Here is an 18,358-nt window from a genome sequence, read left to right on the forward strand (position 1 = left end):
GTCTGTTTTATCAGAGACTAGGATTGCAACCCCTGCCTTTTTTGTTTTCCATTTGCTTGGTAGATCTTCCTCCATCCCTTTATTTTGAGCCTATGTGTGTGTCTGCACGTGAGATGGGTCTCCTGAATACAGTACACTGATGGGTCTTGACTCTTTATCCAATTTGCCAGTGTGTGTCTTTTAATTGGAGCATTTGGCCCATTTACATTTAAGGTTAATATTGTAATGTGTGAATTTGATCCTGTCTTTATGATGTTAGCTGGTTATTTTGCTCGTTAGTTGATGCAGTTTCTTCCTAGCCTCGATGGTCTTTACATTTGGCATGTTTTTGCAGTGGCTGGTACCGGTTGTTTCTTTCCATGTTTAGTGCTTCCTTCAGGAGCTCTTGTAGGGCAGGGCTGGTGGTGACAAAATCCCTCAGCATTTGCTTGTCTGTAAAGGATTTTACTTCTCCTTCACTTATGAAACATAGTTTGGCTGGATATGAAATTCTGGGCTGAAAATTCTTTTCTTTAAGAATGTTGAATATTGTCCCCCCCTTCTTCTGGCTTGTAGAGTTTCTGCCGAGAGATCCGCTGTTAGTCTGATGGGCTTCCCTTTGTGGTAACCCGACCTTTCTCTCTGGCTGCCCTTAACATTTTTTTTTTCATTTCAACTTCAGTGAATCTGACAATTATGTGTTTTGGAGTTGCTCTTCTCAAGGAGTATCTTTGTAGCATTCTCTGTATTTCCTGAATTTGAATGTTGGCCTGCCTTACTAGGTTGGGGAAGTTCTCCTGGATAATATTCTGCAAAGCATTTTCCAACTTGGTTCCATTCTCTCCATCACTTTCAGGTACACCAATCAGACGTAGATTTGGTCTTTTCACATAGTCCCATATTTCTTGGAGGCTTTGTTCGTTTCTTTTTACCTGTTTTTCTCTAAACTTCTCTCCTCATTTCATTCATTTGATCTTCAATCACTGATAACCTTTCTTCCAATTGATCGAATCGGTTACTGAAGCTTGTGCATTTGTCACATAGTTCTCGTGCCATGGTTTTCAGCTCCATCACGTCATTTACAGACTTCTCTACATTGGTTATTCTAGTTAGCCATTCGTCTAATCTTTTTTCAAGGTTTTTAGTTTCTTTGCGATGGGTTCAAACTTTCTCCTTTAGCTCGGAGAAGTTTGATCGTCTGAAGCCTTCTTCTCTCAGCTTGTCAAAGTCATTTTCTGTCCAGCTTTGTTCCGCTGCTGGCGAGGAGCTGCATTCCTTTGGAGGGGGAGAGGCACTCTGATTTTTAGAATTTTCAGCTTTTCTGCTCTGTTTTTTCCCCATCAAAGGTAGGTTTCATCTACCTTTGGTCTTTGATGATGGTGATGTACAGATGGGGTTTTTCTGTGGATGTCCTTTCTGTTTGTTAGTTTTCCTTCTAACAGTCAGGACCCTCAGCTGCAGGTCTGTTGGAGTTTGCTGGAGGTCTACTCCAGACCTGTTTGCCTAGGTATCAGCAGCGGAGGCTGCAGAAGAGTGAATACTGCTGAACAGCAAATGTTGCTGCCTGATTGTTCCTCTGGAAGCTTCGTCTCAGAGGGGTACCCGGCCGTGTGAGGTTTCAGTCTGCCCCTACAGGGGGGGTGCCTCCCAGTTAGGCTACTCGGGGGTCAGGGACCCACTTGAGGCAGTCTGTCTGTTCTCAGATCTCAAACTCTGTGCTTGGAGAACCACTACTCTCTTCAAAGCTGTCAGTCAGGGACATTTAAATCTGCAGAGGTTTTTGCTGCCTTTTGTTTGGCTATGCCCTGTCCCCAGAGTTGGAGTCTACAGAGGTAGGCAGGCCTCCTTGAGCTGCAGTGGGCTCCACCCAGTTCGAGCTTCTCCGCTGCTTTGTTTACCTACTCAAGCCTCAGCAATGGCGGGCGCCCCTCCCCAAGCCTCACTGCCACCTTGCAGTTAGATCTCAGAGTGCTGTGCTAGCAATGAGGGAGGCTCCATGGGCGTGGGACCCTCTGAGCCAGGCACGGGATATAATCTCCTGATGCCGCGTGCTAAGACCCTTGGAAAAGCGCAGCATCAGGGTGGGAGTGACCCGATTTTTCAGGTGCTGTGTGTCATGGTTTCCCTTAGCTAGGAAGGGGAATTCCCTTACCCCTTGCGCTTCCCAGGTGAGGCGATGCCTCGCCCTGCTTCAGCTCTCGCTGGATGGGCTGCACCCATTGTCCTGCACCAACTATCGGACACGCCCCAGTGAGATGAACACGGTACCTCAGTTGGAAATGCAGAAATCACCCATCTTTGGGGTCGCTCATGCTGGGAGCTGTAGCCTGGAACTGTTTCTATTCGGCCATCTTGGAACCCCCCTCCCCCCTCCCCCATTCTTCTTTATATTGCCTATTTCCTTGTTGAGACTTTAAACATTTTCATTTGTTTCAAGCATGTTCTAAATTGCTTGCTGAATCAAGAGGGCTGTTTAAAACTCTTGTCAGATAATTCCATCATCTGTGCAATCTCAGCATTGGTGTCTTCTGCTGAATGTTTTTTCTCATTCGAAATCTCAGAAAGTTGACATTTTCCTGGTAATCGGTGTTGATTAAATCCTGGACATTTGGGGCACTACATGACGAGACTATGGATCTTCTTTATCTTCTTTTAGCAGGCCTCACAATGTAAGCAGAGAAACAGGCGCATCCTCTGCCACTGAATGGGGGAGGTCCAGGTCCCCTGCTGAGCCTCTGCCACCCACCTAGCCCCTCATCACTGCCAGCCCAGGGTGGAGGTCCTGGGCCACCCCCAGCCCGCACCACTTTGCAGATGGGGCGGGAGGGACCTGCTGACTTTTTGTGCCAGGCACTGGAGTGAGGCAGTGATGGTCAGAGTTCTGTCTTGCTGGACTGTCTTCCCAGGCTCCTGGTTTCCTTGGGGCTTTTTGTCTCTGCCTGACGGTGAAAGGCTTCAGGTTTTTAAGGCACCCAGTCTAGGACAGACAGGAGACAAAAGGGAAACCCGGAGACTCCCTACATATGACTCTGAGCCCCATCCCCCTCTTCTCTCCACCTCCCATAGCCATGCCAGCCTGACAACTCCCAGGGTTTTAACTGGTTTTAGCAGGCGCAATAGGGAGAAATACATTGCATGCTACCTAGAACTGAAGTCATCAATCATTTCTAAAACCATAAAGGGGTTGTCCTAAAACCAAAAGGTAGACAAATGCTGCTCCATAATGGGGGCTTCTCTGCGGGTCCCCAAGGGGAAGTCATCTCCATAAAACCCAGGATCTCCCCTCACCCCAGGGAAGCCCCCTCCTGCTGCCCAAATCTATACGAAGCTGAATTCAGCGGGGGAGCAGGCCACATCTTAAAGGTAGAAGAGATGCAGAGCAGCTCATTTGCTCTTGTTCCACTCACTTCACTTCATAAAAATAATACACACCATAAATGGTTAACCACAAAACGAAACCTCTCCCTCTGTATGAACAGTGTGGAAATCTGAGCAAATGTTTATTTAAATCTGTTTGTGTTAACCTAGAAAGAATAGTCAATATCTGTTCTTTTGCTTCCTATACCAGACACATCTCAACTTCAATTCGCTCCTCAAAACTTTTGGAAAGAATGACATGAAATTAAACAACAGATAGTCACCAAGTGTTAATTTTAAAACAATAATGACAGCAAATGAAACTTACATTATTAGCAAACACTCGAAGGTCAAGCGCTACTGCATACATGACAGGCAGAGCCCTGCAGGACAAAAAGTGAACAAGTGTGAGGGTCTATGAGACCCAAGATCCCATCCCCAGAGGTGGGAAGAACACAGACGCCCAGGACTACTATCCAGAATGGAGTCCACGCTGATCCAAAACTCTGACAGTTGTTTGCTTCCTCACCTTCTGTCCAGGTGGGCTGCAGGCCCCAGACTTCCTGATCATCCCAGGGCCTCACACTGCGGTGCTCCCCCCACCCTGTCAAAGGCCCCAGCCCTGCTGCAGCTCCAGGCTCCCAGGATATCCTCCTCCCCTCAGCTTCCCACCAGTATCCAAACAGCACCACTAAAAAAGAAGTGGTTTGATCAGATTTCCTAACAGGAACCAGAATATGTAATGCACAAAATGTCACAAAACAACTTTTACAGCCAACTGGCAAAACTGGACTGTTTTCATGTGCAAGTTTTTACGTTAAAAGATAAAAGCGTGGGCCGGGCGCGGTGGCTCAAGCCTGTAATTCCAGCACTTTTGGAGGCCGAGACGGGCGGATCACGAGGTCAGGAGATAGAGACCATCCTGGCTAACACGGTGAAACCCCGTCTCTGTTAAAAAAAAGATACAAAAAACTAGCCAGGCGAGGTGGCGGGCGCCTGTAGTCCCAGCTACTCGGGAGGCTGAGGCAGGAGAATGGCATAAACCCGGGAGGCAGAGCTTGCAGTGGCTGAGATCCAGCCACTGCACTCCAGCCTGGGCGACAGAGCGAGACTCCGTCTCAAAAAAAAAAAAAGATAAAAGCGTGATGGGAGGCGGAGCTTGCAGTGAGCCGAGATCACGCCACTGCACTCCAGCCTGGGCAACTGAGCAAGACTCTGTCTCAAGAAAAAAAAAAAGATAAAAGGGTGGGTTTGTTTGCAAAAGGCCTTTGGTTACTTTAGTATAAACAAAATTCCGTATTTATCTATAGTTTGTTAATAAATCATGAAATTAAGAATTAGTTTGGCAAGGCATTTAAAAATAACCACCATTATTATGTATTAGAACACCCCAAATGAACGGTAGTTGGTCTACCTCTTTTATGTAAAGTTTAAAACCAAAAGTTCAAAATTGACAACTGAAGGAAAAAAACAGTATTTAATAAATATCTGGGGAAATGGACATGTGAAATAAAAATAATACTATATTTACACAGACACACTGCAAACAATGTGGCTCATCTACCATTTCAGTTTACTAGATTTGTAACTCCACTAATCTTTGTGGATATTACCATATGTCAACACACTATTAAATACCCACATGGAAAATAAAACACACATTTATTTAAAGCAAATCTGTAAAAAGATTCTACTTAAAAAAATTGCCATTTACTAATTCAGCTGTTTCTGTTCACACTTACCAGTTTTCTTCTTTGTGGGCCTGGAATGCTCGCAAGAATGATGTACTGTATTAAGGAAGATATGGCATATAAAGTTCAAACAATGCTATGTACGATAAAAGTAAAGAATAAGAATCTAAATTTTAAGGAATGTAGCCCACCCTTTAGCAGATTTATGTTACAACAATAGTAAGTTCTTGAAGGAAAAAAGGTATAAGCTCACATTACAAATATCTGTATCTCACTAGGCTCAAGTATACTAAACACACATATTTCACACATACTGTCTCCTAAGTAAAAAAGACAAGATTTTTTAAAATCAGCCATTTCAGATATTTTATTTGGTTTCTCTGAGCCCAGATGATCATGAGTTATATTCAAGTGCTTTAGAATCTGTAGCATAAGGCTGATTTTATCAACTCTAGAATTCTTGAATTCTAAGGAGGCTGTAAGCAAGTAGCCTAACTCTCTTCTGTGCATATTTAAACAAGGTGGTTAAAACGAAAAGACAAAATCTAGAGATACATACAAATCCTTAGAACACTCACTGATTCAGGCCTTAACTAAAGATACCCTTTACATGACTGAAGTAGGAATTGGTTTGGTTTAAGGTCTTCAGCTGCCACAATTCAATGCTGACATGTATCTGACTCCACTCTAGTCCATCTCTGCGCTGACGTGTATCTGACTCCACTCTTGCCCATCTCTGCCTGAATTCTGGATTTCTGATATTTCACCACAGGACTTAACCAGTCCCTGTAACTATACTTACTACCTAACCCTTCTTCTTCTCCACAGAGTAAGATCCTTGTTTTTCACCAGGGTTCTTCCTTACTAAGTGACTGCATGAGTCTTCAGATCCATGCTAAATTTAAGTACCCGAGTGAAAGAGCTGAAAAAGAGTTTCTCTTCCAAAACGCTGTCATTCCTTTCTTTTCTTTTTTTTTTTTTTTTTGAGACGGAGTCTCGCTCTGTCGCTCGGGCTGGAGTGCAGTGGCAGGATCTCAGCTCACTGCAAGCTCCACCTCCCGGGTTTATGCCCTTCTCCTGCCTCAGCCTCCCGAGTAGCTGGGACTACAGGCGCCCGCCACCTCGCCCGGCTAGCTTTTTGTATTTTTTAGTAGAGACGGGGTTTCACCGTGTTAGCCAGGATGGTCTCGAACTCCTGACCTCGTGATCCGCCCGTCTCGGCCTCCCAAAGTGCTGGGATTACAGGCTTGAGCCACCGTGCCCGGCCTGTCATTCCTTTCTAACTGCAGAAATGAGCAACTGGCCCAATGTTTCCGGGTCTCAAGTCCCAAGTAATCCACTGCATGTGTTCTACGCCGGACAGCTGCCATGAATGACAAAGGATATTGGACGATCACAGTCTGGCACTTGTACGCCTCTATGAAGTCATGATTCCCCACTGCGTAAGTGCACCTGGAGGAGAGAGAAACACGCTGTCACACGACAAAACCTAGCACTAGTTATGCAGCACACGCAGCTCACTTCACTGCACAGGTCCCAGTGGTCCTGGGATGAAAGGGGTGAAGGAAAAAACACACAAATGGCTGAACACAAACAGGTGAGGATAAGAGGAAGTCCCACAGTAAGCTCAGAGACTACTCTCTCAAGTCCCAGAAGGACCTAGCTCCAGCAGGTTTACGAGTAACACATTGATAACAGAGTATGACCCTTCCACGCTAGCAGGAGCTGACAATGACATTCAAACTAGACTCCCAGCTGGGTAATGTCAGCGTTAGTTCATCGTCCAATCCGGAACCTATCGCACGCCGCACAGAGCTAGGACGCCATAGGTGCTTTGTACTACAAGGAACACGGTGGTGCCCCAACTCTTCCAAAGACCCTGTGGGGTTCACGGGACATTCCTGCTCACATACCCCACCCTGGTCCTGTAGCCTAGGCTGCTCTGAAAGACAGTAATCAAATCTCACATGGCAATAAGGACACCATCTTCTGCCTGAAATGATCCTTTAGAGGTAACACAGTAGATACAAAGTGTACATAAAAAGCAGCATTGTTTGCTTTGCTCAACTCTAGTTCTTTCCCAGTAATGTAAAGAGCTTCAAAAAAGACATATTATTTCCACAAAAAGGGTAAGTGAATGGTTAGGCTCCACACTCTACTAAAAAGACCACTATCCAGGCACTATGGTAAATATTATGTGATGTTAAAAATAGTATTATACAACTGATGTATAAAATTTTCACAGGCTTTATCAAAGTGAAATTACAAATGCATTTTCCTACTTTTTCAAAGTCAATTATTCACTGCTTCAAGCATAAGATAATGCAAGATAAAATACCCAGTTATTTCAGCAATTTCCAGATGTGTGTGTTTTTCTTCCTCCCCGACAGATTACCTTAAATGAGCTGCAAACATTTCATCATAAGGGGGTTCCAAGACTTGTTGACACTTCTCCTCTGGAGAGGCCATCTGATTTTAAAAAAGAAAAATGGCAAAAGTAAAATTAATAGGCACAGAAAGAATGCAACATATAGAAAGATATTTAAACCTCTGTTTCAAGAAAATTTATGCTTTATACTTCACAGTAGCACTTTATGTTTAAAACACTAAATAAAAGGTTGAGGCCATGAGCACAGTGGCTCATGCCTGTAATCCCAGCACTTTGGGAGGGCCAACATGGTAAAAGCCCGTTTCTACAAAAAAATTACAAAAATTAGCCGGGTGTGGTGGTGCACACTGCTAATCCCAGCTACTCAGGAGGCTGAGGCATGAGAATCGCTTGAACCTGGGTGGTGAAGGTTGCAGTAAGCCAAGATCGTGCCACTGCACTACCCCCTGGGCGACAGACAGAGACTCTGTCTCACAAATAAATGGTTCATTACTTCAACAAATATTTATCAATATTTCAGGGGAACAAGAAGCCCATGAATATAATTTAGTCTCGCCTTCTGCAGGTCAGAAAATATTCTAGGGACTTTCATATATATTTTAGTATTTAATAACCAGTCAGTCAAGAAATCCTTGTTAAGTAACTATCACAGGTTTAGTAAGTGAGGTCTAACGAGTTACAGATGGTGCTGTGCTAGGACTCCCCCTTTCCAGCTTCCTGCTGAGAGCACCAGTCTCATCTCCTGGGCTAGGCTAGCTGACATTTCTTTCTAAGTTTTCCTTTCCTCCTAACAGTCAAATTTTAGATAATCTGAACATCTCAATAGGTGATGGTTAATTTTGTCAACTTGGCTGGCCATGGAGTCCCCAGACAATGTTATTTCTGGGAGTATCTGTGAGGGTGTTTCTGGATGACACTGGCAGTTGCACTAGTAGATTCAGGAAAGGTGATGGCCCTCCTCAGTGTGGACGGGCAATGACCAACCTGATGACGGCTTGAATAGAACAAGAGGTCGAGGAAGGAAGAATTCACTCCTTGTGTGGGACTTCTCGACCTCTATAATCACAGGACCCAGTACCTCATACTAAACCTCTATAAATATCGATATATCGCATTGGCTCTGTTTCTCTGGAGAACCTGGACTAATAATACACAATAGATTACAGCACACTGAGTTTTTTTTATTTTGTTTTGTTTTTACAAAAGCAATGAGCCCATGCTGATATGGTGAGACAGAAGAATGACAGTATCAGAAAAATCACCATTCTACAGTCCCTGGTGAATGAAACCACCAGAAGAAAGTTTACTGGGGGAATTTTACAATGAAGGGATCCATCTCAGACTGCAAACAGGACAGTGTGTGTCCTCTCATGTGATACAATACAAAGCACACAGCACCAGCCATGGGGTGTTCTGGCCAAGGCAAGCCTGAGTCTCATCAAGTCTCTAGCAGTAACTCCTACTTAGAGCAATGGTTTTCAACACTGTCTACACATAGAATCACATAGTATTTATTAGAAAAACAAAAACAAGCCTGCTGCTACTTCAGAGACTGATTGACCTGGTCTGAGTTGCACATCTGCACACCACCAAACATAATCGCCAAAGATAAGCCCATTTTTCTTCCAAAAGAAAAATGCTGCTCCCAGTAGAAACACACTCCAATATGATAATGGGTGTCAATAAGGAAATAGGGCTTTACCAAATGTCCACAAGATTTTTTATAGTAAATACCACCTCAACATCATCTACGCCACAGATGACAAGGAAACTCCATGTACAACTCCAGGCTGGGCCTTGGCTTGCCGGACTTTCTACTTAAACAGGAGACACCTGTGGTGCATGACGTCTATGGGGCTTTGGGGACGCACAGGCTTGGACAGAGTCTAAGCTCCACCGTCTCTCCACCATCTCACTTCTCCAAACCTCAGAGAGCTGTGTAGGAATCAAACACGGGCAGGAGGTCCGTACCACTACAGGGTACCCACACAGTCAGTGCTCCACAAATGAATTGAAATTACATAAATCATAAAGAAACTTTACAATTTTCAAATAACAGTGACAATACTAGTTTTCTTCTTACTCAAACTCTACGTTTCTCTTAGGAAAGTGGTTATCCTGTAATTCTCTCCAGAAACCTGTGTGCACAGTTCTTTTACCTACTTGAAGTCGTGGGTTTGCAACATGAGGATGTTTAAAAGACACCAACTCTGCACAAGATGCTCCATCTCTGGTGTCGATGGCTTCGTACACCTGAAACGTTTGAAAGGGAAATCTAAGCAGAAAATAAAATATTCTGTTCCAATAAAACCTACAATACATTGAATGCCACACAGGCGAAAATTCATTTTCCCCTAGTTTGAAAGGAGACAGAATCATCAAAATGTAACGGGGGTCACTACTCTCTGCAGTGGATAAACAATAATTTCATTTCAAAATAGGATGTTCCTGGCTGGCTCAGGCCTGTAATCCCAGCACTTTGTGAGGCTGAGGAAGGATTGCTTGAGGCCAGGAGTTCGAGACCATCCTGGACAACATAGCAAGACCTGTCTCTTTAAAACAAACAGACAGAAAAAAACAAAAACAGATGTTCCTGAAGCAAAAAAAAAACCGGTCAAGCTAATAAAAATAAGTCAGTGGTTTATCATGTAGCTCTTCATGAAGGTGAATTATTCTAGTTTTACTTGATCACACTGATATATGTTTGAAAATCCAAATATACAGCTTATGAAAAAGAAATCAGGTTAAAAACCACATATATCCAAAATTCAAAAAGCTTCCACTCAATATAAAATAAAAGGAAAATGGAAATAGCTAAATAGATAACACGTTTATATAATGCGATACTTGGCTGCTGTTACAAAGAATAAAATAGATGTATACGTAGTAACATGAGAAAATGTCCACAATATGATGAATAAATGAAAAAAAAAGTTAACTGCAGGAAAACTGTATAACTTGATTTGGGAGAAAAAAGAAGAGAAAAATTATGTACAACATGTAAGCACAGGAAAGAATGCAGGGCCTGTACCACACCACATCAGCTGACTGCGTGGACCATGGAGTGGAGACTGGGAGACCCGGGAGCCTTTTGCCCTATCTAGCTCCTGCCACAACAAATACTTTATAATTAGAAAACCAAATACGCTCTTAAATTATATTTACAAAAAAAATGGCAGGGCACGGTGACTCACGCCTGTAATCCCAGCACTTTGGGAGGCCGAGGCGGGCGGATCACGAGGTCAAAAGATCAAGACCCTCCTGACTAACACACTGAAACCCCGTTTCTACTAAAAATACAAAAAAATTAGCCAGGTGTGGTGGCGGCGCCTGTAGTCCCAGCTACTCAGGAGGCTGACGCAGAATGGCGTGAACCCAGGAGGTAGAGCTTGCAATAAGCCAAGGTGGCGCCACTGCATTCCAGTCTGGGCCACAGAGTGAGACTCTGTCTCAAAAAAAAAAAGACACAAAAAAAATTCTAACTAAGCAAAAAGGCAAGCACAATGCTTTAGACAATTTAACTATGAGAAATTTAGTATAATTTAACTATGAGAAATTTAAATACTTACATTTTATGGTAACACAAGACTGATCGGGGATGTCATAACATGGATGTGTAAATGGCAAAAAAGCACAAGCAGATGAGCTCCCTCTACACACCCACCAGAGTACCTACAGCTAGGAAGGCTGATGACGCCAAGTGTTGCCAGGAGCCTGAAGCAACCAGAAGGCTCACACATCGGTGGTGGGGTAAGTTGGGGTAAATTTTTAGAAGAAAATTGGTATTCTACTAAAGCAAGCAAATGCCTACTCTCTGACCCAGTAATCCTGTGCCCAGGTGTCTATACCTAGAAGAAAGGGAGACACATGCCACCAGTCCCACACACTGGAGCCCAACTCAGGGTATGACTGGGAGGCTGACACCACCTTCCTCAAGACTAACTTAAATGATAAGGAGTTTCCCCCCTGACTGTTCCATACAACTACATAGGCATTTACATTTTGAAACAGTAATCACACTTCCAGGGACTTACAACTAGAAACAGAAGATATTTATACTCGGCTACATGTAATCACAAAATATTGGACACAAACTAAACATCCATCCATAGAGACTGGCTGAATACTCTGTGAAACATCTATTTTAAGACACACTATGCAACCATTTTTTGACAACGAGGAAGATCTCTATGAATTTTCATGGAATAATTTCCAGGAAGATACAGTTAAGTGAAAAAAGCAAGTTGTAAAAGAGTATGTATAGAATGCTGCCTCTTGTATAAGAATGAAGGGGAAAAAGAAAAATATGTGTTTATGTCTCTGTGTCACATATACATCCCAAAAGGAAATACAGGATGGAGAAGGCAGAATCTAACGAAAATGATTATCTTTCTAGAGATGGGGTGGAATGAGGTGAGAGGGAGACAGAAGGAAAGTTTCTGAGCACACCTTTAAATAGAATAGTTACAACCCCATTCAAGAAATAAAATAGAAAGACAAACCTTAAAATTGAAACAAACAGAAAATACATACCTAAGTGCATATCAGAAAAAAGAATATGAGTAACCTTTGAAAACAGTAGTTTGTGGGATCTGACCGTCCTTATTCTAAGGACGAAAAGATTGCCAAAAAAAAAAAAAGTCCTGAATTTCATCATCACTGAGTAGATGTTGCTGGTGGCATGGGGGCCCGAATCCTGAACTGCCTGTGAGTGCAGTGGGGGGGCTGGTGTCGCTGGGACCACAGTTGTCAGTGAGAATGAGCAGCACTGGCACCAAGCAGAAGGGAGAGTCCCATGGGATTTGGGTTGGTGGTGTGAGCAGGAGCTTAACTTTTTCTTCAGCTGAAGCCATCTGAAGACTTCCAGGTTTTATGCCTTCACAGGGAAATCACAGCCATTCAGAGGCAGCCCTCCTGCCCCAGTCCATGTAAGATCACAGGTTGCTGCTCAAGGTCACATCATATCCCAGCTCCTCACATTTTCAAAGTCACAATGGGTGCAAGATGATTTGGGCCCAAGTATTACGAAAACTAAGTTTCTCTTCATAGCCCTGGCCACAGGTTTAGGAATTTGGTCTAAAAGGTAGACAGATGGATACTAAGATCCTCAACTGTTTAGGGTAAAGGGTTAGGTTTCCTCTTTAAAATGACCACGCTAGAGATCAGTATTTTGCAATTTACAACATTGCATTTGCCAATCATCATCATCAAGCTGAAGGTGGCCCCAAGAAGGCCACACTGGCATCGGCCCATCCTCTGCAGGAGGCTTTCCCGTGTCCACTGCCCACACCCTGCAACAACTCACTGGTGCCCAGCTCCAAAGGGGCCTCATCTGGCTCCCTCGAGACCACCTGACCAGGTGCAACGGAACAGCGCCCTCAAGGATGAGGGAGGCGACTGCCTCGGCCGGGCAGGCACACAGGGTCTTCCCTGCTTGCCCTCCCATCAGTAGCTGGCCCTGGGCTGGAAGGTAACATGACCGATCCCGCCCAGGTCTTGGTCTGCAGGTCCCCCAAGAAAACCAGTACTAGTCAGTTTAGCCCCAAAGAGGATCTGCCTTCCAAAGGGGCCCTCCCTGTGCCACGTGGGCAGGCCTAGCCACAGGAGCCCCAACAGACTCCAACCTTGCTCGACTAAGGCGCTTCTGGCTAGAAAGTGGTTCTGGAGCCTGCTGGCCGAGCCGTGCTGTCTTTGGCTCCACACAAACAGGAGGTTCAAGCTAAGAGTTCCCCACAGCCACCCCTGCTTATGGTTCCAGGCACGCCGGGCCCCACACTGTGCGATCACACGCACCACCCAGGGCCTTGCGCTGGGCCCAGCCCCAGGAGCCTGAGAAGAGGCCTTGTTCTGGTTAACATCAGTACTCTGGTGACCGGTCACACTTGAGCACGATGTTCTGATGTCGCCAAGGCCTCCAGGGCTCTCTGCAGAGGGAACCTATGGGGGACTGAGAGTCCCATACTTGGAGCAAGCACTGTGGAATGGAAGCATACTTCAATGACTAAACACACTGGGGACACAGTGGTCACGAAGGGATCAAACCCTGGAGTCCAGACACCAGGTCCCTCCAAGGAGAGGTGGAGATCCCTGCTGGGGGCACTCACTGGTAACACTCCTTTGCCTGTGACCTCCCAGAGTGGTCCCTGCACATATGCAGGGTGATGTCACCACATCCTCGATTCCGCTTGGCCACACCCCCCTGGGCTGCACCCAGTGTCCCAGGTGTGACCTGACTAGAGGGCTCAGTGCCACAGGGCCTTGAGTCCAAGGAGGGCCCCAGCTTGCTTGGCAGGCATGAATGAGTCCCAAGGGTGGTCCTATCAATGCCCCTGCCTTAATGACTAACTTGTGAGAAGGCTGGGGGTGTGAAGAGGAAAAGCAGGGATGGCAACAGACAGTACCAGCAAGCCCTAAAAGTGCGACTGGCGCCACAGTGGATGCAGGACCCCAGCAGCCCAGCCACCTGCACAACTCTTAACATCTCATGCTGCAGAGCCTTCAGCCCTCAACGGGACCACACAACCAGACTCCAAGTGAGCACCTTCTGAGCAGCACCCCCAGGCCTGGCTCACCAGGGGATGCACCCTGGCTCTGGCCCCAGGAAGACTTTCTTGTGGCTGCTGCATGCCCCACACACCCACCAGTCTGGTCCACAGCAGGCACCATCTACTCCTGGAACTCAAAACTCTTTTAAAAATTCAAAATTGTTACAGGTCATGAATCTCTGAAGTCACTTCTGAACAGTCAGACTTTCCAATTCCATAAACTCTTAAAAGGCAATATGAAGAACTATTCAAGATTAAGGAGTAAAGTATCTAACTCAAAGCTGATTCCCTAAATAAAGGTGTTCACTACACCTGTAAAAAGGAGAGGTGTTCTTGGCAAAAGGAACATAATGAAGAAAATCTTTGGGACAAGAAAGATCATTGGGTGCCACAAGAAGATAACACTCTGCACCCCGCAGGATGGCCATAATAAAAACAATGGAAAAAACAAGTGTGGGCAAGGAAGTGAAGACAGTGCAACCCTCATACATTGCTGGTGAAAAAGTAAAATGATGCAGCTAGCTGCTTTGGCATTTCTTCAAGAAGTTAAACTCAGAATTACCATATGACTCAGCAATTCCACTCTTAGGTGTATGCCAAAAAGAATACAAAACATGTGCATGAATGTTCACAGCAGCAGCACAATAGCCAAAAAGAGGAAACAACCGAAGTGGTCCATCAACTGACAAACGGATAAACAAAATACTCCATACGATGTAGTATCATTAGCCATGAAAAGGAATGACACACTGATACACGCTCCAACACAGATGAACCCTGAAAACATGAAGTAAAAGACACACAAAAGCCACATACTGAAATTACCAAAATCAGCAAATCCATAGAGACAGAAAGTAGATTAGCGGTTGATCGGCTTGGGGAGGCAGGAACAGGGAGTGACTGCTTAATGCTTACGACGTTTCCATTTGGGGTGACAAAAAAATTCTGGATAATGGTGATGGTTGTGCAATACTGTGAAGGTACTTAATTGTGTAATTTAAAACGGTTAAATGGTGAATTTAAGTTATGAGTACTTCGGCGGGGGCCACGGTACATTCAGCACAAGTGAAATAAACCTTTAGACTGGTGACGCCAAGTTAACAGGTAAACAGACCAGATGATGTGCTAAAAGCATCTGGAACTTTCCCTAGACGAAACAGAGTCAATCAAGTTTTAGTAACAGAGGCAGATGCTCAACTCTTCTTCAATAAAATACCAGAACTATCATTTACTAAGCAAATGCATTTGCTGTGTATTCATGGTCTTTTTTTCTCAAAAGTACGCGAAGCCTGTTTAGAAAGGGAGAGTCACAGAAGTCGATAGGAGAAGTCACAGAAGGATGATAACTTGTCATCGTCCCAGAATTAGTAAAAATGCCAGGATTTGGGCTGAAGTCTTATTGTCTTTAAAGTCTATGCCCTCTTTGCTATGTTTCACTTGGAAAGGGCAACGTAAAGGAAACCATCAACCAGTACCTGCAGCCGGTGGGTCCTGGCTGGGGAGCACGTGGCAACAAATAAAGAAGGGATGGATTTGAGAGACTTCATGGATACACCCAGTTAGGTAAAGGACTATTTGCTGAGACTGAAGGAGGAGTCAATGATTTCTCCCAACTTCCTAGCTTTGATGAATGTGCAAATGATGGTTTTATTCCCAAAGAGATACAGTTACATTGGCACCTATGTTCCTATACAACAAATCAAACACGCTGTGTTACCGTGTGCAACAGGCTGCCGTTCTCTATCAAAGAGGCACCTATTTTTAAAAAATATTCAAGCATCTGTTAATACATAAAACCTAGGTAACATGCCAGTCCAACCAGAAATACTTTTATACATCAAAATTAGGAGGAAGTGGACTTTTCCTGTCTCACGTTAGTGGCTACACTGCTGTTTGTGGAGATGTAGGCATGCACATCTCTATAGAGGTCCATTCTGGGCCCAGCTCCTGTCCACTCTCTACTTGTTCCCTGGGTCACCCCTTCTCAGTCTTTCCCAACATGTGTATATCAAGGGGTCTCAGATTTGTATCTTTAACCCAAATCTGTCTGTTTAAACTTCAGCTTACACACATAGAGTAGAAGCTCGCTTACTAGTCTCACTTTAACTGACTTGAATTGGAATTATGACTCTCTCCAAACCCTCCCTGAAATACACGAGCTGATGCCCAAGGCATGATGAGGACTTTCAGCAAGTAGGCTTCACTCTAATACACTGCAAGCTTTTGCCAGCTAAGCTGTATGTGTTCTCATATCCAGATGTGTTTGTTCTCAAATCCATTTTTGCTAGCTGAACCTGTTACGATAGTTATGTACTTTTAAGGTCACCAATGAAACATGAATGCAAAAGGAAGCAGTTGTTTCTCTATAAGCTAAGTTGCAAGCTTTTAAAAGGCTCACTTGAGAGTTTCTTAAAAAAAAAGGTGTGGGGGAAAAATGGTAAAAGATTAAGAAAATTCTAAAGACAATCGTATCAAATTGGTTCTTAAATGCCTATATCCTTGTTTAACTTTAAATAAACTTATACTGGAAAATGTTAACTCTGCAAAGATTAGGCCAAAACAGACATAGCCTAAAGAAAAGGCCTAGGGCCTACATCAAAAGATTGGCAAGTATCGAACTTGAGGTAAGCGGTTAAAAAAAAAAATTGGCAAGTGAACGTATACTTTCGTGTTTTAAGTTAAAAGCATATATCCACCTTTTCGTGATTCCTGTTTTAACCAGTTTTCTCAATTAACCAAGCAACTGCTGGTCACAATCATGGCAGACTTTTCAGCTGTCAAGTATGTATCTTTACCTAGTTGTCAACACACACCTCAAACTCAACATGCCCAAAACTTAATTTATTTCTCCCTCCAAATCCACTCTATTCATCTTTTTCCCAGACTACAAACCTGGGAATCATTCTTAACCCCTGGGTGTCCCTCAGCCCACCCATTCTTATTCACCACGTCCTGGTAATGTTTCCTTCAAATATTTTAAAAATCCATTCCCTATTTTTCCTATCCCTGTTACCACAGTGCTGGTTCTGAGAACAAGCATAGTTAAGTGGAAAGAATATACGCTTTGAAGCCTGTAAGGCTGTTGAACAACACCCGTCAGACGCATCTACCCAGCGATGTGAAGTGTGCATTGTGCTCGGAGAGTGAAGGGCGTTAAAAGACAGCTAAGGCCGGGCGCGGTGGCTCAAGCCTGTAATCCCAGCACTGTGGGAGGCCGAGATGGGCGGATCACGAGGTCAGGAGTTCGAGACCATCCTGGCTAACATGGTGAAACCCCGTCTCTACTAAAAAAAAATACAAAAAGCTAGCCAGGCGAGGTGGCGGGCGCCTGTAGTCCCAGCTACTCGGGAGGCTGAGGCAGGAGAATGGCGTAAACCCGGGAGGCGGAGCTTGCAGTGAGCTGAGATCCGGCCACTGCACTCCAGCCTGGGCGACAGAGCGAGAGTCTGTCTCAAAAAAAAAAAGACAGCTAAGACCAGGGGCACGAGCCCGGCCTGCAACACGGCCGCAGCCTCGCGCTTACCCCTCCACCGTCTCCTGGAGTCCCCGAAGTTATCCCGCATCCTGCTGGGAAGCAGCGTCCATCCGACACAGCACCGCCCACACCGGGCCCTTGGCGCGGTACGCAGGCCCTTCGGGCCCCCTGGGAGTGCGGCCACACACGCCAGCAAATGAGGGCACTGACCTGGGGCCCCCGCGTCTACTTGCACCGCGACAACTCCGCGATCCACGGTCACCGCCCGGCCCCCACGGCGGCCCTGCAGGGGAGACCTCGGGTCGCCTTCCCGAGCCCCGGCCGCCGCTGTTCGGCCTTTCAGTCAGCTCGCGCCGCTGCCCGCCGGGGACCCGGACAGAGGAGTGGGGGCGAGGCGCGAAAAGAAGACGCCTGAGGGTCCAAGACAGGAGGGGACATACGGAACACGCCGAGGGCCAACCACGCCGCCGCGCGCTCCCCGGCTAGGACCCACCTGCTGCAGGTACTGGTTGATGGTAATGTGCGCCATGGGCACAGAGCGCCACCGAGCACAGAGCGCCACCGAGCACACAGCGCCACCCCCTACGCCCCAAGCGGGCCAGCTGGCGTCACTTCCGGCCTTCGGTCCGTCTCGGTCCCGGAGCCCCCGACCCCGTCGCCTGTGCGCAGGCTGGTTCCGGAGGGAGAATCCGGGGACCGGCTCGGCGACACGCTCGGGCCAAGGGGTCCCGGGGTCTTTCTGTCGGGCCCCCGTCCTCTCAGCCGGGACGCCAGCGGCTCTGATTGTGTGTTCGGGCCCGTCTGGGCTGAGGGGTTTGGGGTCCAGTGGCGAGAACAGCCCCACTGCTAAACTGCCTTTCACTGCGCTGTCCCCTCGACTGCCCCTTGTGAAAACCAGGCCGCGGAGGACGCTCCGCGCCCG

General features: G+C 45.8%; 1 protein-coding gene across 1 annotated transcript in view; it reads right to left on the bottom strand.

The window, feature by feature from the left end:
• PCID2 (PCI domain containing 2) overlaps positions 1-18,350 on the bottom strand; it is a 40,301-nt gene extending 21,951 nt beyond the window's left edge. Inside the window, exons 1-6 of the mRNA XM_011933921.1 lie at positions 17,930-18,350; positions 9,580-9,669; positions 7,423-7,496; positions 6,414-6,479; positions 5,079-5,120; positions 3,665-3,719 (exon numbers count right to left, since the gene is read on the bottom strand). Of these exons, the coding sequence (XP_011789311.1) occupies positions 3,665-3,719; positions 5,079-5,120; positions 6,414-6,479; positions 7,423-7,496; positions 9,580-9,669; positions 17,930-17,965 (363 nt within the window). The 5' untranslated portion in view covers positions 17,966-18,350. The remainder of the gene's footprint in view (positions 1-3,664; positions 3,720-5,078; positions 5,121-6,413; positions 6,480-7,422; positions 7,497-9,579; positions 9,670-17,929) is intronic.
• Between the last annotated feature and the right edge of the window lie 8 nt (positions 18,351-18,358).

This window comes from Colobus angolensis, unplaced genomic scaffold (assembly GCF_000951035.1).
Source record: "Colobus angolensis palliatus isolate OR3802 unplaced genomic scaffold, Cang.pa_1.0 Scaffold13, whole genome shotgun sequence".
Classification (NCBI taxonomy): Eukaryota; Metazoa; Chordata; class Mammalia; order Primates; family Cercopithecidae; genus Colobus; species Colobus angolensis.